Source organism: Calypte anna, chromosome 2 (assembly GCF_003957555.1).
Source record: "Calypte anna isolate BGI_N300 chromosome 2, bCalAnn1_v1.p, whole genome shotgun sequence".
Lineage (NCBI taxonomy): Eukaryota > Metazoa > Chordata > Aves > Apodiformes > Trochilidae > Calypte > Calypte anna.
In genome coordinates this window covers 200,469-223,870 of record NC_044245.1, presented here as the reverse complement: position 1 = coordinate 223,870, position 23,402 = coordinate 200,469, and the positions used below count along the sequence as shown (strand labels likewise).

Genomic DNA, 23,402 nt, shown 5'->3' with positions numbered 1-23,402 from the left:
TGGAGCCAGGAAACCTGTGGGAAGATGCTGATGCAGGGGATTTTTCAGCTCAAGGAAGGGGATATGAGGAACAGACAGTGCTTTGCCAGCACAGAGGGTCAGAGTAAGACCCAGTGGCTGCAGCTAGGTTGGAAACTTCTATCTAGAAGTGGGATGGATATTTGTTTCTCTGAGCCCATCACTTGGACAGCCACACTGAGAAGGTGGCAGTGGACTTGGTTTATGCCAGCTGATTATGAGGGTGTCTCCTGCTGATGGCTCTGCCAAAAAAAACCCAGGTGGATGCTGAAGCAGGAACAGCAGCATATGCCAGAGATATTCCCATTGAACTTGGAACAGGGTATCCCTCAGCAGCTCCCTGTCCCTGTGGCAGCTGGTAAAAACACATGAAACCAACATGCCCCTGTGCTGATATCACATGCTTGCTGCCCTTGGTTGAGACCAGGGCCCTCACTCAGGACAGATAAATTTCCCTGGCATAACTCCTGTCCCAGCAAGTACCTTCAATGCTGCTATAGAAATTTACCCTCCAGAAACCTGAGAAAAAGTAGCACATCTTGTTATATTGACAAAATGTGCTTTGGAATATCAAACCTTTCAAATTCTGTTCTTATAAATACTTTTAAAAAAAACAACCCACAAACAATTGCTTATCGATTAGCATAACTGAGTGAAACTCAGAGTTGTTGTTCTTTGCACGTGCTTAGTTTGGAAATTTTGTGATTGTTCCAGTTCTGAAAAAGGGCCTGAGTGCCTAAAAGCTTTTATGCTCTGTTGGTTTTTGTGAGTTTTTTTCTTCTCTGTTATTCCACCAGTTAAATCAGTCAATCTGTAAAAAACTATTTTTCTTATTGTCCTCATATTCCTTGAAAATGGTTCCCTCTTACAGACAGCAAAACCATGGCATTTCAATTTCAGTAGGAACACAGATGAAATCTGCTCTGTGAAGAGTTGTGCCCCAGGATGGATTGTTCCTCTCAGCATATGCTGCCCTTAGCCCCGCCACTTACTCTGAGATTTCCTGCCTGCAAACCTTTTAGCTTGGAAAGGAGCCCTGGAAATTCACCTGTGGACCCAGCACGGGTCGGTCATGAGAGGACCTGCCTATGCCAAGGCACCTTCGTCAAAAGAGGAATGGGCCATGCCCAGAGCTGTCCTGCCACATGTGTTTACAGACACAAAACACTGCATGTTCAGCTCTCAGCCTGAGCTGCCCTCACCACCCACATGCAGAGCAGACTTCAGGATCAGCAGAAGTGATCAGTGAGGCCTGGGGCACAGCTTTGAGTCTAACAGCTGCAACAAACAATTATAAAATAAAGCAAACCATTAAATACAATCCTTCCCTGTCCTTTAGGTCATACTGTCTTAGTGGTTGAGTACACATTACTTAGCACATGTTATTGCAGGCATGTGCTGGAAAAAAAGGGCCAGTGAAGCAGCCCTACATGCGCTGCACTGCAGACTGCCTTCTACCACAGATCCATGCAGGCTGAGGCATTCCCAGACACTGCTGCCACCAAAAGGGACAGACACTCCTTTACCTGTTCCTCCTCCAGCCACAGGCACCATGGGGCTAAAATTGAACACTTTAAAGTGTGATTAGAATTTGGGAATGAGACAAAGACACCCAGTCCCATCAACGGATCCCCCAAACAGACACACAAGCTCAGCCAGCAGGAAGGTGGTGACTTCACGCTGGGTTCCTGCGCTGGTTTTGGGAAAATGCACTACTGATTATCCAGGTATGTTAAAAACTTTAACTCCCTTGCTCCCTTCATCCCTGTTGCAGATGTCTTGGTATGTCACTTTGAGCCCACATCTCACCTCTCTGCCCATGGATGTCATAAAGCACATTATTAAACCTTTCTGAGATGTAACATCGCAATAGTAGCACCTACACAGACTGTCTGCCACAAGAGTTTTACTAGTTTCCTGACACCTTTTGTAAGCCTGTAACGTGTAAATACACTGCCACTGTCTCCCACTAGCAGAAAAAGACGGAAGTGTGGGATTTGTCAAACTGCTCAGTCTCCAGATCTGCATGGTCAAGTGTCCTGTTGCTGGTGTGGACCTTAGCAGAGGCCTAGAAAGGCCAGTGCACCAAGGCGAACAACTTGTGGTGCAGCCCTCCTGCACACTCTACCAGGCAGTAGCAGCACAGGCACTCCTCAAGTCAGAAGCAGGAATGGAGTCAGCTTACAGCAAATATTTAAATGATGGTTGGTGCTTTCATTTCTTCAAATGGCTGAACAAACAGTACCCTTTACCTTATCTGGAGTGTGGTGCAGCCCAGGAGCAGCATGTGGACTTGTGCTGAGCACTGGGAGATGCCGGCTGGGCTGTCTGCTCTGTGCCCAGGGGAACAGTGTTCTTGGGGCAAAACCCATGTCAAACTCCACAGTGCTGGCACGAGCATTGCTGTCCTGGTCAAGATGCAAAGCTAGACAGCCCCAGACATTGTACCTGCATGGGAAATGTTTGCATGGGAGACCTTGGCCCCACACATTTTCCTAGACAGATGTACAGGATTGAGAGAGCACATGCTAATGTGCATGGCATATCACATGGGTGAGCTCTGTCATGACAGACTTAAAGGCAAGGCAGAGTTGGGCTCTGGTAGATACAGAGAAAAACTAGGGTTTCTTCAAGCACCTTCAGGTACAAACTGTAAGCAACTCCAAGGAGTGACTGGTCAGATTTATGGAAGAAAAAAATATAAATCTAGGACTGCTAAATACAACTATGCCCTTTTGACTCAAAAGTACCTGAAATGGAATTTACAGAGCTCAGCAGTTGGGATGGACATCTGAAGGAAAGGCTTCTCTGACTGCTTTGTCCTTATTCCCATTGTGGTTTACTAGCCCACCCCTTATGGCATGTCATGCTCTTTACTGAGGAATGGGAGAGAGCAAGTAAGAGCTGAGCAGGTATTTGGAGCCAGGAAACCTGTGGGAAGATGCTGATGCAGGGGATTTTTCAGCTCAAGGAAGGGTATATGAGGAACAGACAGTGCTTTGCCTGCACAGAGGGTCAGAGTAAGATCCAGTGGCTGCAGATAGGTTGAAAACTTCTGTCTAGAAGTGACTAAAGATGGAATTCCAACAAATTCCTGGGGCACCACAGCTGCCTGGTTCAGGTTTGAGTTTGGGATAGGGATACTAATACCTTACAACTAAAACTGATCAATATAGTTTGTACATGCTCCTCATCCCCACATCTTGCTTTTCTTAGGGAGTCTAGAGATTGTTCTGGTTAGTATGGGTAAACAAAATGCTCCGGAACAGGTGCAGGAGGTAGAGCAGAAGGAAGAGAAACAGCTACAGGTTTGGCACAGGTGGGCTGATGTGGCCTTAGAGGAGATAGTGGCAATGCACAGGGGTTAGCTGGGAAGGCACAGACTGCTCTGGCATGCATGGATCTGCCCTGAAAGGAAAGGCAGGGCTGGAATTACAGCCCTTAGTAGAGAACATCCTCAAAGCTGAGCAGCAGGAAACGGTGCAAGACACTTGGCAGGTGCAGCTGTGGCAGAACCAGAAGCAACCGTCCCTCCAGGAAGGTCCTGATGGTGCAGCGAGCCAGGTGCTGCAAGGAGCGAGGTCTCTGCTCCAGCAAGAAGAGAGACTGGTAGAAATGTGGGTATTTCTACAGAGAGAGAAGAAAGGCCCAGAGGCCAATAAAGCTGAAGGTATCACCCTGGCAGCAGAAGTAGAACCAGACATCCCCCTTACCTTTGTCACCATGGTGCATCCTCCCTTACCATTCAACATCACCCGTGTCCTGCAGCTCTTCCCCCAGCCTTGCCCCAAGCCCCACAACCTCCTATGGCACGAGGCCACAGCTCCCTGGCTGGCAGCAAGCATTCCCTCACCTGTACAACCTCCTCTGGGACAGCTCCCACCCAGTCCTTAGTGACATGGACACGATCGTAGCTGTTGATCAGGGCTTCGATGATCCGCGGGCAGGCATGGCAGTACCGCAGCACCTGGCAGAGAGACAGTGGGTGGGCAGGGTCCTACCAGCCCCACCTCCAGAGCTGTTTAAAAACATCCCTGGAAAATCCAGGGAACAGATGTTCTTCCCTCATGTTGTCCCAGGAGGGCAAATCCACTGGTGTTGCAAAATGCCAGAGCATCACGTGGGCAGTGAGGGTGACTGAGCAGCACCCAGCATGGCAGGGCCCTCACAGCCTCTCCTCAGGTGCAGGGAAGAGTGCAGGGAACACACTCAGCTGGGATGCAGATCTCCTTCATCTGCTTCACTCCTGCAAAACACCCATAGGCAGCCAATACTATGCTTTATGCCAGACTGCTATTCTCACATTCTTCTAGCTTGAGCATGAGCTGTTCTGGGGCAAGGACTGACACCTATTTTGTGTGCAGCAAGACTAAGTCATACCCCAGCTCTGTTGAGGGCTACACAGGGGTCTCAGGGATCTTGGGCTTGGGGATGCAGATAGATCTCATCTCTGTGTCACATGCAATGAGTGTCCTGAGAAGTCCTGCCCCCACATCAGCTGCTCCACAGAGCCCCAAGAAGCCATCAAACATGCTTTATGCAACAAATCTCTGTTGTGTACCACCTCCACACAGGTGGAAGAGACACGGTGCCATGTCTCACCAGCAAGGCAGCTGTCAGAACACACCCCACCCGTGCCCCATGGCACTGAGGCATATCCCCCAGCTCCCACTCCCTGTGGCCCAGGCCAGCAGTAACTGTCAGAGTCTATTCCGGCTGTACCAGTGATCCTCATTATCTGGCGTTAATAGGAGATTAATTAGTGTTAATTGTTGATTTTCCTGTATTTTCCCAAAGGGGAGAGCAATCTGCTGATCTCCGGGCTGGGTAATTATTACACTGCTCAAGAATTAAGACAGGAAATTAACCCTTGGTTTGCTGGCATCTTGCAGAGACAGCACAAGTTGGAGGGTGTGCCCCAGAGATGGAGCACATCCCCTGAGAGGAAAAGAACCGGTGCTTCCCAGGGCAAGTGAACATGGGAACTAAGTACAGGATAACATTCCTCAGGAGAAAATCCTCAGTAATGCCAATTCCACCTCCCCAGCCCTGGGAAGAGACAAGCAGGACAGCAGGTAGGCTAGCACCAAGTTAGCCCTGATGCCCACAGCCTCCTCTTTCAGCAAACTCTGGGGCCCTCACCTTGAGGAGGGCGCCAGGCCAGATGCGGACGGCCCCATGGTTGAGCAGGGCTTGTACCACCAGCTCCGGGTGGTGCTCCAACTTGTAGGCAGCTGTCTGCAGGATGTTGTGCAGTGCCGTGTTGCCACTGTAGCTCATGACATTCACATTTGCACCCCGAGCCAGCAGTAACTCTGCCACTTGAGCATTGGCGTTCTTGCAGGCCAGGTGCAGAGGGCGCTGCTGGTCCCTGTCCGAGGTGTTGATGCTGGCACCACTCTCCACCAGCAGCTGGCAGACCCGGTAGTAGCGGTCCATGTCCTGGGGTGGATGGGGTTGAGCACAGGCAGCATTCAGTGGTGTCTGGCCCTCCCTGTTCTCTGCCTCCAGCTCTGCCCCATGGTGCAGGAGCAGCTGGACGTGGTCTGTCAGACCATGCCGCGCAGCGATGTGCAGCACTGTGTCACCCTCCTCCTCTGTCTGACTGTTCACACTGGCACCATGCTGCAGCAGCTGCTGGACACACCTGCATGGGCCAAGATGACTCAGTGACAGGCTCACTTCTCCAGCTCCTGTCCTACCTCCCACCTGCCCCTCATTTCTGTACTTTCAATTTTTCCAAGAGCCCCAAAATTCCTGCTCCTCATGCCCTGGGAACAGTGATTTTAAGCCAGGATGACTGTGAAGCTGAGATGCTGTCATCCTAATTCTATGAAATTCTGCATAGATCTTTAATAAGGTGCCATCACATGTGGAGTCTGTGGCCCCCACACCCATGGAGGCTTCTCTGCTCAGTGCATTTCCTGAGCTTCACCACATGGATCATCAGTTCTGCATTGCTGGTGCTACAACAGAGCAGAACGTGGTTTAGTTGGTGGAGGGTGCTGAGTTGACAGTGGAACTTGGTGATTTTAGAGGTCTTTTCGAACCCTAACAATTCTATTCTATTCTACAATCATCTGAGGACTAGAGCTTGCAGTCATCTATTGGATTTCAGAGTTGATCCTAGTACAGGAACAGGCCACCCCATTCTGCAGCCATTACTGCAACCACCAACCCACCCACAGCAGCAAGCAGGGATCCCTTCTGTGCAGGGGGAGGGAGGCCCAGTCTACCCCCTTGAGCAGGACTCACTGGATGGAGCCTGGGCTCTTGCAGAGATGCAGGGGCTTATAGCCATCCTCAGAGACTGCCTCAGGGTCAGCGCCAAAGGTGAGGAGCAGGTGGGCACAGTCGGTGGTGGCAGCAGCACAGGCCTCATGTAGGGCGGTCTTGCCCCCCGGTGCAAAGTCAGGGTCAGCTCCCCGGAGCAGCAGGAGCCGCAGGCACTCTGTGTAGCCCCGGCTGGATGTGATGTGCAGAGGAGTGGTGAGTTCCTGCTTGTAGCCCAGAGACCATAGTCCTGCAGAGAAGAGAGGTCAGGGAGTCAACTCCAGACATGGGCACAATGGCACCAGGACCAGCCTGGCACTTGTCCACAGGGTACCTGGTGCACACCCCCTCCAGAGCCCAGGTTTCCCCTCAAGGGACTGATTCTTGATGCCAGTCTCTTCTCCAGAAGGTCCCTCCCTGCCTTCAGCCTGGCCTGTCAAAGATCTGGGGTGACCCAGACTGTGCAGCGATGCTGGTTGGGAGCTGAAGGGACAGGAGCCCTGGGGCAGAGAGTGCTCACAGGAAGTTTGCTTTCCACATACAGCTCAAGTCACACAGTACAGGGTCCCTGTGGACATGGGGGCCTGGGGCAGAGCTGAGAGCAGCACAGTGTCTGGAAGAGCACTGTGCAGGAAGCACCAGGAATACAGGACCAGGCAGTAGAACAGAGCAGCAGTGGAGCAGGCTGCCAGGCATACAGGAGGTTCACATGAGCCCTGAGCAGACAAGCAGGGTTCAGCAGAGATGGACATCTAGGGCCTAGGAGAAAGCAAAGGGCTGAAACCTGCCAACCGTCAAAGATGCTGACCCAGCTGGAACCACTGCTAAGTCTGCTGGCAAACAGCCTGCAGCTATCACAGGAGAAGGGCTCTTTAAATCATCCTTCTTGCTGCCCACCCAGGCTGGGCTGGAGGACCATGTCCCAGGCTGTGACACATTCAACACCACATTCCCTTTGCCTCTCTTGACAAAGCAGCATGCAGTCAGCTGTGTTTCCCAGGGCCAGGTGCAAAACTGCACCATCTTGAGGACCTAACATGACAATTCCTTGCCCAGCACAACCCCCAAAAGGAACCAGCAGCTCACAACAGGCTGTACAGAGACAGAGCAGGCACACAGACAGGCTACAGGGCCAGCCACAGAAGGAGCACAATCTAGAGCTTCAATCTCCTTTGTCCAGTGGGGAAGCCAAGCCCCTGCACAACCCTGCTAGAATGTCCAGATCCCCTGGATGAACCTCAACCTCCCACCACAGCCACATACACTGTCCTGCAAGCAGCACAGGAGAACCCAGCACCATCCCAATGCTCTCACTGCCATCCCCACCCCTCCATAACCCAACCAGCACCCACAACACCCAGTCCCAGTAATGGTAACGCACAAGCACAAGGCTCTAAGCCCTGCTCATTTGCCCCCGCATACTCAGCTGGCGGATGTTGAAGCAGTAGTTTTTCCACTCTTCCAGGTCAGTGGTGTCAAAAACAGCATCAGGACTCAGGTTGTTCTGAGGGTTGCTGAGGATCTTGGCCACAATCCCCTGATCCCCTGTCATCAGGGCCTGCCAGTAGTCCTGGGCAGGACCATCCACCTTCCATGTGCAAATGGCCTCCTGGTTCTTGCCACCTCTTCCTTTGATGCTACCCATGGCACAGGGCCTGAACCCCCCACAGGAACTGGGGCAGAACCTGCTGCTGGTACAGAAACAAGTTCCAGGTACAGCCCCACCAGTGCCCTGTGGGGAGGTGGGATGTGTCACATCACTTCTGGCACAGGCTGGGTAAGGCTCAGGTCTCAACTGTTCTATTCTGGGAGACCTTGTGACCAAACATGGTGGCCAAGAGGCTGTTAAGGACACTCCTCTCTGGCAGCACAATCTCTGCAGTCATTGGCTATGATAGGAAAGCACAAGGCAGGGCAGACATTGAACAGACCATGTCTAAGAAAGCAGAAAGGGAAGTATGGTCTCCCAGCCAGCCAGCCTGCTGTCACCCAGCTGCTGCCCAGACCCCAATACCAGGCCTCAGCTGCCTCCATACACTATCAGCACATCCTTGTCCAGCCCCTGGTTCCTTTGCATATCTCCAGCACTGCACTGTCCATCTGAGCCCTCGGCACTGAACAGTTTTTAAACGAGCCATAGGAAAGTACTTTTAAATCCAAGCTTGAAATCAAAGGCTCAGCAGAAATGGGCACAAGGGTGGGAAAACAGTGCAGTGCAAGTGAAATAAAAATGTAGAAGTTAATTATGCCTTAGACTCCTTCCTACTTTTTTTTTTTTAAATTCAGCCTTGCAGAGAACTTTTAGGAGTTTTAGAAGTCTCTTTCCCATCCTCTGACAGTACCCTCACTCAAAGTCCCTCACTGCTGTGATTTCAGCTGAGATGGCATTTTTCCCTTGTCTCCACAGAATCACAGAATTGTCGTAATTGTAAGAGACCTCTAAGATCACAGTGTCCAACTGCCAACACCCCCCACAGACTAATAAATCATATCTGTAATGCCCAATAGAGAATGTCCTGAGCTGTGTGCACCCACGCCACCACCCCTCCTGTGGTTACAGGCTAGCACATTTTGCTCACATCTCCTCACAGCATTGGTGAGCTTTGTTTAGACCAGATGTTCTGAGGAACACATCAAACTGCATGGAAGACTAGTAGCATTTAGTTTTGCCATGGAACTGTTCAGATTATGCAGCTAAACCAAGTTAAGTGACCCTAAGAGGCCACCAAACAACAATTACCTGGGGAACCAGAGAAGAGTGCAAGATAGGGAACTTCAACCTTCTCAGTAGTGAAAATAAATGGTCAAGCTCTGTAATGACAGTCTCCAGCATCCTGTCTCCACCTGCTCTAGGTACAATACAGTGCATGAAAGGGTAAAAAGAAGGTAGTACCTGGCAGGCTTGCTCACTTGATGGGATCCTCTATATCCCTAAAGATGTAAGCAAGTATCCCACAAGATCCTGAGATTCCCAATCACAAAAGCATCACCAGGAAGACAAAAGGCTGTGTTAGTGTCAGTAGTACCAGAAAATTTTCACTTCCTCTAGGCTTAAAAATACCTGACTTGGGAAATAGGTCACCAGAATCTGCTTTTAAGGTCTTCATCTGGGTAAGTTTTATGAAAGCATTGTTGCAGGCTGGTGAGATGCATAACCAACACCTTAGGTGGCATGAAGATTTGTTTCTATACACTTTCCTGATAAATTTGGCTGCACATTTTGGTCTGTGCTTGATAAAGGATGTCTTTTGGTTGCACTTTTCATATCTTGAAACTTAGGAGATGACAGTGGCTTCTGTATGAAGTTATTTTACATCAGCTGTTCTGTTGTTGGGGGGGCATGAATCTTCACAAGTAGACTGACCTTCTGGTCAAGTGTCAGTCAGCCCAGCATAAGTTAACAGGAGATAAAACATGCAATTAATATTTTTCTGACAAGTAATCTCAGTTACAAAAAAGGTAATTATACCTTTTGTATTTTTATTCCTACATAGACAGTAAAAATTGCAAGCCTGGGCTATACAAATCTTGGAACTCAGTAAATATTCCTCACCACCCACAAGTAGCAGCACCTGCATCTGAAGGCCCATCCTGTTTCTTTCCTGCTAGCATGGATCCCCACAAATATTCAGTCATGAGTGCAGCTATCATTGTGCTGCCCACCTCCGTGCCAGGATGCTGGAAAGGAGCCAACAGCCCTGGGACGTGGCCTCCTTCAGCAGCTCCTCCATTTTGGCACGGTGGGGGCTTTTGCCACTAGCCTTCTGTGGAAGAGAGTGGTGCAGTTGTGGCCCCTATACACCTGACACTCCCTGTCTTAACTTCTGGGACTCTGCCCACACCACACTGCTAGCAGAGAGTGGCAAGGACATGTGTCCCTCCAGACTGCTAAGACGACCTCTCCCTGGCTTGCTTTCTCTGGCAGACTGGTTTCTGCTCCCCTTGTTCAACCCATCTCACAGTTTAGGGTACAAAGCCCATGTGTGAAATACAGCAAAACACTAAATGCTTTTATTCTGGAGCAAAGCCCCCCTCCTGCAGCTGGTCCCTCATTGACTCCCCTGGAGGTTCTCTGAGCAGAGATGGCAATGGCCATTTCACACCTGGATTTCACAGCAGCAGCAATAGGTAGACAGGGAGCAGCTGTGGCTCAGTCCCTCAGCAGCTGCCTGCAAGGCTGAAACACAGCCATGTCACCTCCCCAGAATGGGGGCAAAGGTCTGCCTGAAGGACAGTGATGAGACCTCTCGGTTGTTCCCAAAAAATGTCCCAGACTCCAGTTTCTAAGGAATGGGAGTAACAGATCCAACTTAAGGCAGGAAAGGGATCCCTATGCCACCTGATGCCTCACACACAAGCACTGCCTCACACTATTTCACATCTTTCCCAGCAACATCTAACTGGACAGTCCTGATATTGTCCTGTTCCAGCAGCCCTTTCAAGGGCCTAATTCTCACTGTTTCCCACTAGCTCTCCCTCTGTCCACCTTCAACAAGCCTGCTATCACTTGTTCTACAGCCCTGGAACCCTCCTTCCTCATCTAAAAGCCTTTCTTCCCAGTCCCTCTTCCATCACTGACAATTCCTCTCAACCCTTTTCTCCAGTGTCTGTCCTTCCTTTCTAGTCCCCATCCTGGACATTTCCCATCCCCCATATCCCAGCCCTGCGCACCCACCAAGTTTCCTGCTAGTCCAACGCAGCTCATCACCCTTAGTCTCAATGATGAGATTGATGGCTGCGCTCTTGGTGAAGTATTTCTGCACCATCTCCAGGTCCCCAGTGAAGAGTGCGTTCTGGACCAGCAGATCCTGGCACTCCAGTGGCTCCAAGCGGCTGTTTTGGTGTCTCTGAACAGGGGGACTCAGGCTGTGCTCACCAGGGTGGTACTGGTGCCTTGTACACTGAGAGTGCTTCCACTGATCCTGCTGCTCCTCATCCAGCTCCAGCAAGTGTTGTGTGGCAGAGCTGAAGGTGTAGTCCATCATGAGGAACCAACAGGACAAGTCTGAACCTTGCAGTTAACACGCTGGTGCAGGCAACAGCCCCTTCTCCAAGACTACGTCCTTTGCAGGCTGCTCCCGGGTTCTGGGTTCCAGCTCCCCAGTATTTGGCTGGATTCAGGCACAGCCCTGACTCACACAGTATAAATAGTCCTGCTTGGCAGCTCCCATTCACCACCTCCCTTCATCCAAGAGCTTATTTTCAGCTGCTGGATGACAATCATCAGCACAGATTAGGCACAGGAGAGGGGTAGCAGCCAGCCTTAAAGCACTCCCTGCATGCTTGCTAGTCAGCTCTGCTAAGTCCCTGCTCTGCACTGTGCTCCTATTTGGAAATCAGCAGAGCAAGGTGGGGGCAATGACAGGGGGGACTGCAGCAGGAGCAATGCCAGAAGTCATAAGGGACTGAGTACAGAGGCCTCCCCCACAGGCAGCTCCACAGTGACCAAAAGCCCCTCACAACCTCCACATGCTGCACCCAGGAACCCAGCATCTTCACATGGCTGAGCAGAATAAAGGCAGGCACATAGGCAAGCCCTGGGAAAGTGGTGTGCAGGACATGGACCAGAGTTCCTGGCAGTAAGACAGACAGTATCCTATGCAAAACTTAAGAGGTTGGCAAGAATCCTTAGGCTTCTGAGGGGAGTGTGCCCAGCTTTGCTATCCACCACAGGGGGTGGCCAGCAGCCACAGGGGTCACACCTGGAGGAATGAGAGGTGTGGAAGTCCCTTGCCCTGCCCTGGTTAGCACAGCTCACTGCTGGCCATAGAGCAGATCCCTTTAGCTGGGATGTTGTGCTAGCCTGACATGGGGTTTGGAACATGTTGAACTTTGTTTACCCTCAAATTACTGTCCAGCAACTAACCTGTTGATTGATACATCCCTGCCAACATGAGATGCTTCTATCTGGGCAGGCTGCAAGTGCCAGCAATGGTAGCAGGGACTCTTGGGCTGCTGTGGGCATTTCAGCTGATGTTCTCTACCCAGTCCTACAACCGAGAGTGTCTGGGATCACTGGGGTGACACAGCAGAGACCTGCAAGAATGCCTGACTTGCAAGGGTTACTGGGAAGGCATACATCCAGACCACATACCTACCTGGAGCTGCTAGACTGACTTTCTCCTGTACCGTGGCAGGAGATGGCATGGTTCAGGGACAGATTGGATGGTGCTTAGGTCTCCTAGGCTGATGTAGGCACTAAGCATGGCAGCAGATGCTACTACTGTAAGGACTTTTGTACAAGTACTGGTTCTCCCTCCTGACACAGCCACAGCCCAAACACCCTGGCAGAACCCTCTCCAGCCTTGCTCACACGTGGCAAGATTCACCATGCTCACTACAGAGCCACACCGTAGGTATATCCCACATGCCCAGTGACCAAGTTTTTCTTCTGTACATCTCCCTTCCCTACTCAGTGGGTTGTCCCCCATCTATAAGGACAGTGACCAAAACCCACAAGACAGCCAACCACCCACACCCCTCCTTCCCTTCGTGTTTAGGCTCTGGCATCTGCCCTGGCCCCACAGCAAACTGTCGTCTGCTTGCTCTGCCTGGTAGGTCACAGGAGGGAAGTCAGAGCCATCTGCCCCCTCAGCACTGTCATATCTCAGGACTTGTCCAGCTACTGGCACAAGGCTTTACCTTCAAATACATTTTACTGAGCTCACTCACTGCACACTCCATAGTGAGCTACATAGTCGGGGTGGAGAAACAAAATAAAACAAGCTCCTCCTCACTGATTTCACACAAAACCTTCACATCAGGAGCACCAGGCCTGCCTGATGCACAGGTCAGCAGCAATGAGTCCTCTGACCCCAGTGATTTCAGGGCCTTTAGTATGTCCTTTCTCAAATGCTTTGGATCTGTTTGTGATGAAGGAGAGGGTCCTAAAGGTCAGAGTTAAGGGGATCATATGCAATCCCATGACCCAAGGATGACCAGAGGGAAGAGGATGCACATAATTGGGGAAGAAAAAAAAAAAGTTCTGCAATTTTTCTCACTTACCTGTCTGCTTCTAAACCAGAGACTGATGGTCACTGGCTTTTGTGAAGGCATTCCCTACACTCTGTACAAGCAGCCATCCCAACGCACCCACCACTGACACCAGCGACTGTTGGTTCATCTCCAGACATAACACCTGCCCCACAAGGAGCAGCAATTAAGAACAAAGCAAGGACAAGAAGGTGGAGTGGGTAACTATCAATCTCCCCATCATAGAGATGTTAAATTAAACCCAAGGTAATCAGCTATATGGCAACAACCCAGATTGGTGCAAAGAGACAAGGTAGAAATCTGTTCGTGGTATGGGAAAGAGGAAAGGTTGGAACTGGAATCCATACCCAACAGTAATGAGTGTGTCCATTTACCATGCTCCTGTTCATGATAAAGTGTATCTATCCCTAAGAGACAGATTTAGGGGGACTATCCTGTTACTGTCAGAGTCATCTAAGCTGCAAGCCTGTCAGATCAGAGACCACCCAGGAAGCCATGATTTTATGCATGTACTAGCTGGTCATATACATTACCATGATGTATTGAATGCTGCTGCCCTCAGTATGTTCTGATCACACACAATAAGCCACTGGAGACAATACTGTGCACTTTAATTTCAAGTCTTGAACTATGAGCTCTTGATTTTCTAGCTTCAGCATCAATAAACCCCTGTTTTGTCTTACTGTTAAACCTGCTGGGTATACAGAATTTCTGTGCCTGACTGAAGCCAAAAGCAAAGTACATATACACCTCCACAATACAGCAAATACAGAAAATACTGATCCAAAAGAACTTATAACCTGAGCAGAAGAAGGGGAACGATCCAAGAGATCCTGCTAGTCTGCAAAAGGTTAATGCAATAACTGTGGAAATGAGCTGCTGCTGTTTTGGGAAAGCCTTTACCCCCGCAAGCGCAGAGAGTCCCTTCTCTGTAAGCAGAGGCAGCAGAAAGACCCGCATAACTTCAGACCAGGCTCCAAAGAAAAAATAAATAGAATATGTCTGATCTTCAACACAACATAACTGAGCTGAACCCATCATTGAGGGGCCATGAGGCAGGGCCATGAGGCAGGAGGACCAGCTTAGAGACCCTCTGGTGGGTAGAGGAGGATGTCCATTGTTTCTCAGGACTCCTTTTGTGGAGCAGTAGCTGCCCTCAGCAACACCATCTCTGCTGCTCAGGAGCAACTTACAATGGCGAAACATCATCCAGAAGAGCTTTCCAAGCTCACCAACTTCTGACAGAAGAAAGGCAGCTTCTCTTGGAAGAGACCCTGACAAGGATAGCACAAGGCTGGGGGTGTGAATTGTGTTACTAAAAATTGATGAATTTCTAACCCAGCTGGAGGGGAAGCTTGAATACACAGCTAACAGCTCTCTAGGTCTTGCCACCATCTCCCCAGATTTTTTAATAAAATTATTTTTCTTCATTCGCAACCTAAATTACTGCCAGCTGCTGTGTCAGATTCAGGTGAGCCAGGCTCTAACCAGAGCTGGGGTGTAGCAGTTTGAGCAGGAAATACCAGCAGAAACTGAGCTCAGACAGTCAGTTTGAAGACAGTCAGTTCCATCTCCACACACCACCTTGATGAATCACAGGTACATGGTGCCTGAAACACCAGGCTCTCCTTGTGACTTTACTGCCTTGTGTTCTCACCTCCTTGGTCCACTGCCACATTCTGCATCTGTGGGTCCTCTCTTGACCACTCATCACAAACCCTGAAGAAAAGACTTCAACATAGCATTTGGCTGGATCCTGGTTCATCTCTAGCACCCCACAGTTTTTCAGCTCTAACCAGGAACACCATCTCTAGAGGCCACAGCACACTGGCCATTCCCAGCCTAACTCCCTCCTGACCATAGACACAAGTTGCACAGAGCAATGGGAAATAGAACTTTCTCCCAGAAGAGAGAAACATCAACACCTTCCTAAACCTGAGAGTTCTGTTCTTGAACCCCATTAATTGCAAAAGCCTTTCCATTTCTCTTCTGCATCTTCAAGCAAACCACCCACAGCTACCAGGTGGGAAGGTCCACAGGACACATTCATGACATCCCCATTCCACAGGGGCCAAGACCCAAATGCCATGGCCATGCCCCTTGCTTCTCTTGCTGCAGGTGGCTCCAGGTCTGCCATATCAAGGCAATTTCTCACTAGTGCCAAGCAGAAGTAGCCATAGTGGGGAAGAAACATTAGAAGCATCAGAAAGAGGTTGTGTGAGGAGTGAGCAGTGCATGTAAACGAGCCTGTAACGAGTTTGTAATATGCATGTGTGGTGCGGCCTGCGCAGCGTCATCACAATGGCACAAGCACTTTCCTGCCTCATTGCCTCCCAAATGGATTTTAAATATCATTCCGAGGACACAATTATTTAAAACGCTGAACTAAACACTCGCTAATGGGAAAACCGCGTGTGGCCTGCAGCAGCCATTCCTCATGGGGCCATTCTGCCCATGTCATCCTCTTCTCCAGCCCCACACCTTGGGTGGGGCCACATGGAAGCATCCTCTTCCCACATGGAGACCATGAACACACTTTTTGTCCCCATCTTATTACTGTCATCAGGCCCCTGAGAAGCAATCTGTCCTGTCCCATCAGGGGCACCATGAGTCAGTCAGTCATGGGGGCTTTAGCAGCCCCTGCCTGCAGCACCACACACAGCTAAGAGGAGGTATCTTGTAGGTCTTTCAGTCACTCCCTGTGTTCAACAGCAGGTAATGCAGGGCTAGACAAGGAAAGAACATTAGCACAAGGATCCCTTCTGACACCCATTGTTACATGGCCCTGGCTGGGAAATACCAAATATTACTTACTTTTTTACATAATTAACTTACTTTTACATAGCTCCTCACCCCCACTTCACAATCCCAGGCAGGGGATATGAAGGAAGCAGAACTATTGTCGGCTACAGCCAGGGCTCCAGAGTGAATAGAGCATGATGAGAGCAAGCAAACAAGGAAACAAACTATTTGAAACAGTCCTTGCTAGGGACAACATAGATGGAGAACTGCTCCAAGAACAGCAGGGACTCTCAGTCCCCCTGCAGCGCTGCAGCACCAGGGATAACAGAGCAACACGTGCTCCCAGGGAGTGTCTGCCTGACCACCACACATCTTCTATGCACCAAGCAGGGATCACAGACCATGATTATGGCCTCTGTTACCACCACACACAGACACCAGCCTACCTCAGGCTGAATCAGAAAAGGGAAGGAATACAAACCAGCACTGTCTTCACACACCAGCAGCTGAGCACAGAGAAGATGAGCATCCCTTGCTGGAACCCTGGCTGCATTTCAGAGGTTCATATTTTAACAGCTTTGGCATCACCAGAGCTATTCATCACCAGCTCATTTTCCTCCGAGTGCTGAACCATTCCTGCCTGTGCCATTTGGAACAGTGTCTAATTATGCACCAGATCAGCCACCTGGCAGCACTGCTGCCAAGAGACAGAGAAACATGGGAAGAGAAAGGCACATAGGTCTACACACTGGTACCAGCCTCCACTTACCAAAAAGCTTTCTTACAAAAAGGGAAGACAGAACACAGACATTAACGATATTTTAATGAACACTTTGACTCAGTTTGTCACTATGGCATTATTTTTGAGGGGTTTGAAGAGACACACTCACAAAAAAAAGAGGTTGCTTCTAGCCCATGGGCATGTATAACATACCAGATGGATACATGGCCAGGGTCATGCAACAAGAAAATGTTGCAGCACTAAGAACTCACAGGAAGAGTTGCAAGAACACAAGCAGACCTAGGGAAAGAGACTCACACAGACCAAGACAGCCCCAAGATACTTCAGAAGATTGCTTGCGTGGGTTCTGAGTTAAGGTTTGCTTTTTACTGTAACCCAAGTGCTTCTGGTTCATTCTTGCAGTATGCAATTTCTTGTGAATCCCTGCTGATGGGCACCATCTTCCCCCTCTTCTGAAAGTGACTTTATTCACATCTCTTCTGACCCACTGGAGCATCATGGCACAAACAGGGCATGAAGCCACAAGTCCAGTCTGGAAGATGCTGAGCTGTGTACCACCCCTCACAAAAGCTCATCTGTGATGAGCATGCAGAGTGAACCCATGGAATGGAGGACTGTGCAGGTGTATCAGGGCAGCTTCATGGGGACATACTGTGGGGAAACAAGCAGCACAACTCCTGTACAGGGAAAGAGGAACCTGTGCCCACATGGGAAGTGCCAACAAAAAGAACAAAAAACAAACAAAAAACCCCCACAAACCAAACCAACAAACAAAGCAAACAACAACAACAACAAAAACCCCACAAAACAAAAACAACCAAACCAATGAGGCAAGTTGAGTACAGAACTCACCATTCCAAGATCAACCATTTCCTGTCTCTCAGGCTTGGTGCATCTTCATCACAGGTTTGCCCTGCCAGATCTGCAAGGAAACAGACATTTAGTGAGAGAGATGAGGCCAGTCACCAGCTCCATCCTCCTGGTCTTTGTGAGGTGAAAGACAGGAATCAGAATGCACAAATTTATTGGAGAATCAAGCACCTGCACACCACTACAGTCTCACTGCTCTTTGGCCCACTCAGTGCTAGGTGTTCTATCAGACTGTTCCAGGATGCGGCTGCTCATTGCCCCATAAATTTTAGCACCTTACCCACACAGAGGGCCAGCTCGCTGCTGGGACAGCCAGGATACCACAGAAGGAAGCTCCGTGGTCCACGGGCAGCCGTCTTGGAGCGCCGGGCTCCTGTCTATGCAGCTGGAATACATTTGACATCAGACAGTCGGAGGGAACCACCTCCAGGGCAGGAGCAGAACTGCAGTGCCAAACGCCTCGCGGGCACTCTGCATGCCACAGAAAGCATGACCGCACATCCTCGGGCTGAGGAAACGTAATTGCTGCAGGAAACGGAGTAGACACGGGCAGTGTGGCAAGGAGGAGCGCTCACCTTCTAGATGGGAACGTCAGTCTGCTGACAGTCCCGCCGCAGGTAGATCTAAGGAGCTGCATCTTCTTCTATGGCTGCACATCTTTCCCTCCACCAGGTCTGGATGAGAGGTGACCAATGGATTAAGGGGATGGTTTAGGACTTTGATCAGAGACAAGCACCTGTCACAGCTCCAGGAGACTCAGCATCCCCTCACAACATCCAGGCTTGCTCACATACTCGCAGCACTCCTAATCCAATTTTTGCTGCCACCAGAAGACCTTAGACAATGTGAAGCTGACAAAGGACTTCCACCATATCTCCACCCAAAAAGATAGCCCGTGTCTTTCCTTCCGTCCACCACAATCCCTGAAGTGTCACCTCCATGCAGGAACCCAGGGACATCTCTGCGCATCCCAAGGAGGTTCTGCACTCCTGGAGCAGTCCAGCTGTCCCCCCACAGACCAGGTGGCCACACAGCACTCCCTCAGCCCTGTGAGCTGCACAGGCTCCATTTTGACCAGGAGGTTAAAACAAACAAAAAAAATGAACACCAAACAGAATAAGAAACAAAACCCACAACCCAACAGAAAAAGCAAAACATCTTTGAAAACAGTTTGTAAATGTAAAAAAAAAACTTCTATTTGCTGTTAAATGTGCCCCACTGACACGAGAGACTTCTAATAATGCAAGACCCGAAAGGTGAAATAAGGAGTTTGGGGAACTTTGCGGAAGAATGCACCCTGCTTCCCAGAATGACCCAGGATGATGCCCTGTCATCTCTGCTCCTAGTTGTATTTGGTTATTTTCAAACAGCAGCTGTTCATACAGTCCTACCAACCAATCCAGATGGCCACAGTTCAAACTGCCTTACAATTTATGTTGCAAAGAGTAAAGATATGATCCGTATTTTTATTCATTTATTTGCTGGCAGCCAACAGAAGGTTTTGCTTTTTCAGCTTCACAAGCCTGAATACCACCTCCTGCAGGATTCTACAAGAAGAAAAGTCTCCACCTATGATCCCTAGTAACAGCTTGCTGAGAACTGGATAGCTCAGAAAAATCAACCTGATATTAGGTGCTCCATAGTTTACATACAGAGTTAATTAAAACCAAAATGAAACTTTCTAAAAATGTTACAGGATAAGTCTGTGACATAAACAATCAAGCCTGTGATTTGGTAAAATACAATATCCTCTACATAAAACACCTCTATTACTTATGCTGCAACCCCTTCATTTACTATCAAGCAAGTCTTAGAACAAGTTTCCTTTATTTAGTCTGGAGAATTCTAGGCTAACTGACCCACACCTGACATTATTCTCCTTTCAGAATGATACATACATACTTCCTCCCTGATCATCTACTTCTGATTTCCTGCTACTCCATTATTATTTTTTTTAATCAATGCCAGCATACCAGAGAACTCCAGCCCAATTTTTTAAAAAACAGGTAAAAGCTGTGGACATACTGATCCTGAAGCAGATGTTTCATCTAGCTGTTGCTTAACAGCATGCTTTTTAACCTATAAATGAACAAGGAAGTAACTTTTTTCTTTTAAAAAATATTTTTAATCAAATACAAGAAAGATTAGAAACAGATGGCATTTCTGTACTTACTGCACTCTCTGTCATTCCAAGATTTTTGTTGTTGTTGTTCTTTATTTATAGAATCTTGTATTAATTTCTCGGCCATCTACAGATGCTTTTAACCTCCTTTATGTCTACAGTCAAGTCATTATTTACCATCTGTGCTCCATTTTTGTTAGTCCGTGCACTGACACCCCAGTTGCAGCTTTCTGTGAACCATGTTTGATTTTCAGTCCATCTCTGGGCCCCCTTCATCAACCAGTCTTAGTCCTATGAACAGCTGAAAAGTTTTAGAAAACTCTTTAACATTTTCTCTCCCCTCCCCCCACCTACTTGAAACTAATTTGGCAGAAAACTTCAGATTTTAGCTTTCTTTTAAATTGTGACACGGTTAACAAAAAAGTTTTCCATCTCCTTGTGCTGAGGAAAAGAGTAACAGCAACTACCCTCAGAGCCCAGTGGCTTGCTTATTCATTGTAAAGGGGCAAGACTACAGGTAACTTTAAACTGCAAAAGATTTTAATGGAAAACTGCTGAAAGCAAGGCTCTGTAACAGCTTCCCCAGTTTGTATCAAGCTTCCAAACTGTGCTCCCCACAGCTTCCCCATGGCTTTCCTGAAGAGGACGTTGTGAAAAACAAGGGTTTAAAATTGTAGTTTATTGTTTTGTTGAGTGTATCTTTCAATTTAATAATGTTTGTTTGGTCAGTTCGTTGAGATAGCATGTTGTATCCTGTTGTTTTGGGGTGTATGTTTAAGCGTACTTATAAGGAAGAAAAGCCAGAAAAAGCGGAGGAGGGGCCGAGCGCAGGGCCCTCGAAGCAGGGACGTCACGTGACCACTCCCCTCAGCAACAGAGAGAAGCCCGCGAAACATGAAACCATTCCCCTCAGCAACACAACGAAGCCTGCGAAACAAGAACCAATACTGGGAGAGCCCGCAAAATGAAAACCAATGATAAACTGGTAAGAGACTGAGGGGAAGGGGTTTATGAAAAGTATAAAAGAACCGGTTTTACTTTATCGAACTCACGAGCCGGTGGTGGGGCTACGGCTCCCTGGCTGTCCAGCGTGCTGCAGCTCACTGCTTTACTCATATCTCTCTCAATAAAAAGTTTTAAACATAGAGTCAGTGTTTTTAACAGACGTGAAAGGCGAAATCAGCCAGTGGTCTGGAACTAAGATAGGTTTGTGCTACATCACCTTTCTGAGTCGCCAGTTAAGCCCTTGGAGCCCCCATCCTTGGTGGTTCTGTCCCCTTGCCGCTTCAACTCTGGGGACACTCGCCAGCCTGTCCTGGAACAGGAGGGGTTGAATTAGAGCTCTCCCGCTGCTTCCTTTTGCAGATGGGAGCTCTATCTCCTCCAGCTCCTCACCCAGCCTGCATCCCGCCAGGAAAGTGGCACCTTCGTTCCGCAGCACCAGCCCAGGCAGCTCTCTCCCTCCTGGCCGCTCCACACTGAGCCAGCGGCGGGCAGGACCAGAGCCAGAGCCTCTCACACAGCCTGCAGGCTCTGCAGGCTACCCCCCCGCCCCCCCAGCACCCACTCCACAGGGACTGATGAGCAAACACCCCGGCACCCCAATCCGCTCCCCCGGGTCCCTCCGAGGCCTGAGGACGAGGCCTCTGCCCGCCTGGGCCCTGCCCATCGCCATGGTAACCACTGCCCCCTCCCTCCCCCCCCCTTTGCCATAACAGACACGGTCAGTGCAGTGGGACTTTATTAGCGGCCGGGAAGTCACTTGCTGCTGGTGTATTTGGTGACAGCCTTGGTACCCTCGGAAACGGCGTGCTTGGCCAGCTCTCCAGGCAACAGCAGCCGCACGGCTGTCTGCACTTCCCGGCTGGTGATGGTGGAGCGGTGGTTGTACTGGGCCAGGCGGGAGGCCTCAGAGGCCAGCCTCTCGAAGATGTCGTTGACAAAAGAGTTCATGATGCTCATGGCCTTAGAGGAGATGCCGGTGTCTGGGTGCACCTGCCAGATAGTAACCCAGCACCATCTTACACACCCATCGCCACCCACACACCCCCCAAGAGCAGCAGCCACAGAGACATCAGAAAAACAGGTCTCCCTTTAACCCCAGACAGGGCATCCTAACCCAAGGGGATGCACAATTGCCACCCTGAGGCTCCCAAGTTGCATTCCCCTTGCATCAGGCTGAGGAGAGGCTCCCAGGACACTGCTGTGGCTTTGGGACTGGGCTGGCAAGAACATCACACCATCGCTTGTGAGGGGTGGTAATTTGGGCTGCAAGTCCTGCCTACAAGCTCACAGAGACAGCAGAGGCCTAGGCAACTCATGACCACACCTCAAAATTCTTTTTCTCATCTTCCAAGCAGAAGTTACCAGAGATACTTTAGTATTTACTCATAGGGCCAACAGCAGCTTCTCTGGGGCTAATAACTTCTACTCTGTTTCCTTAGACAGAGTCATGCACTAGAGCTTATTCTCTCTAGGAAACCCTTTCTGATGTAGATACATCTCTTGCCCCAAGAATACACACATGTAATCTGAGACTCAGCTGAGGGTCTACTGTACCCACTCTTTTTTTAATTACACTGAGCAGCATATTTTTCTTCCTCTTTATAAGGTTAACATGTCATGGGCAGAAGCAACTTCACATATGAATAAGTTTTTAGCAGAAAAAAACCATCTACTCACCTGCTTCAGTACCTTGTAGATATAGACTGAATAGGTTTCCTTTCTCTTTGGCTTTTTCTTAGATTTCCTGTCCCCAGAGGTGGGAGAATGACCACACTTCTTCCTACCTTCTGCACTCATCTTGAGCTCTACTAGAGCAATTTGGGAGCTGCCATGGGGCTGGTTATATAGCAAAGGCAGCAGCACCTGACCCACCCCAGGTGGAGCGCCCAAAGAGCAGGATGATGACACATCTGTGATTGATGATTCCACTTGGCACTAAGTGAAGGACAGCTGGCTGAGAGGAGTTTGGAAGTAACTGGTTCATTCAAACTTTCAGACCTGAGGAAAAGTTTGAAGGTAAGATGGGCAAAGAGGTAGGCAAGAGCAGTAGCATCTCCTCCACATAAGGCAGAAGTGCCAGGGAAGAGCTGTTCCTAGGTTCATCCAGGGGGTTGGTGAAAGGAGGTTCCTGCTTTGGTGGAATGGAGTAAATTGAAGCACTCAAGGTACTGCTTCCAGAATCAAATAGATGGAACCACTTCTGTGTTATGGAGCAGTTAATGCTTAGTGCATTAGCATCATAACTGGAGGGAACATAAGTGTAGTGACTGAATGATATTGTTATAAACATCCCAAAAGGCAGTGTTCTTCCCTCTATCTCAGCCACCCTACTCTTAGGAGTCCTGCTAGCTGCACACAACAGGGCCTCTGAGGACAGAAGGGAGGCAGTGGAAGGGCTGACACCCTGAGCACGTCTTCCATCTGTCTTGGAAACAATCATTGGATCACAATTCTGATGGTAATTATAATGCAGGAATTAAGTTAAACAAGGAAAAAAAACATGCTGCAACACAACAGAGAAGTGAACAAACCAGGAAGTTTTATGTCATTTTGATAGAAAATTAAGCCTTACTCAGCAAGCACAACAGATCCTTCATGAAAGGGCAAAACTTGCATGTACCTTTGGGGAAGGGAAGG

At 49.2% G+C, this 23,402-nt stretch overlaps 2 protein-coding genes across 3 annotated transcripts; both read right to left on the bottom strand.

Moving 5' to 3' along the window:
• Positions 1–774: 774 nt before the first annotated feature.
• Positions 775–11,386, bottom strand: ASB10 (ankyrin repeat and SOCS box containing 10). 2 transcript variants are annotated; one of them, XM_008490513.2, is made up of 5 exons: positions 10,967–11,386; positions 6,274–6,541; positions 5,161–5,665; positions 3,872–3,985; positions 775–3,645 (listed from the first exon to the last, which is right to left on the bottom strand). In XM_008490513.2, the coding sequence occupies exons 1-5, from the start codon at positions 11,274–11,276 to the stop codon at positions 3,460–3,462; spliced, it is 1,383 nt and encodes a 460-aa protein (XP_008488735.2). In that variant the 5' UTR covers positions 11,277–11,386; the 3' UTR covers positions 775–3,459. The 2 variants fall into 2 exon arrangements, with proteins under 2 accessions (XP_008488735.2, XP_030301244.1); XM_030445384.1 differs by lacking the exon at positions 10,967–11,386 and adding an exon at positions 7,714–8,439.
• A 10,132-nt stretch (positions 11,387–21,518) lies between these two features.
• LOC103525566 (late histone H2B.L4-like) lies at positions 21,519–22,562 on the bottom strand. Its single transcript, XM_030445051.1, has 2 exons — positions 22,443–22,562; positions 21,519–21,755 (listed from the first exon to the last, which is right to left on the bottom strand). Exons 1-2 carry the CDS (start codon positions 22,560–22,562, stop codon positions 21,519–21,521), a joined length of 357 nt encoding a protein of 118 aa, XP_030300911.1.
• Between the last annotated feature and the right edge of the window lie 840 nt (positions 22,563–23,402).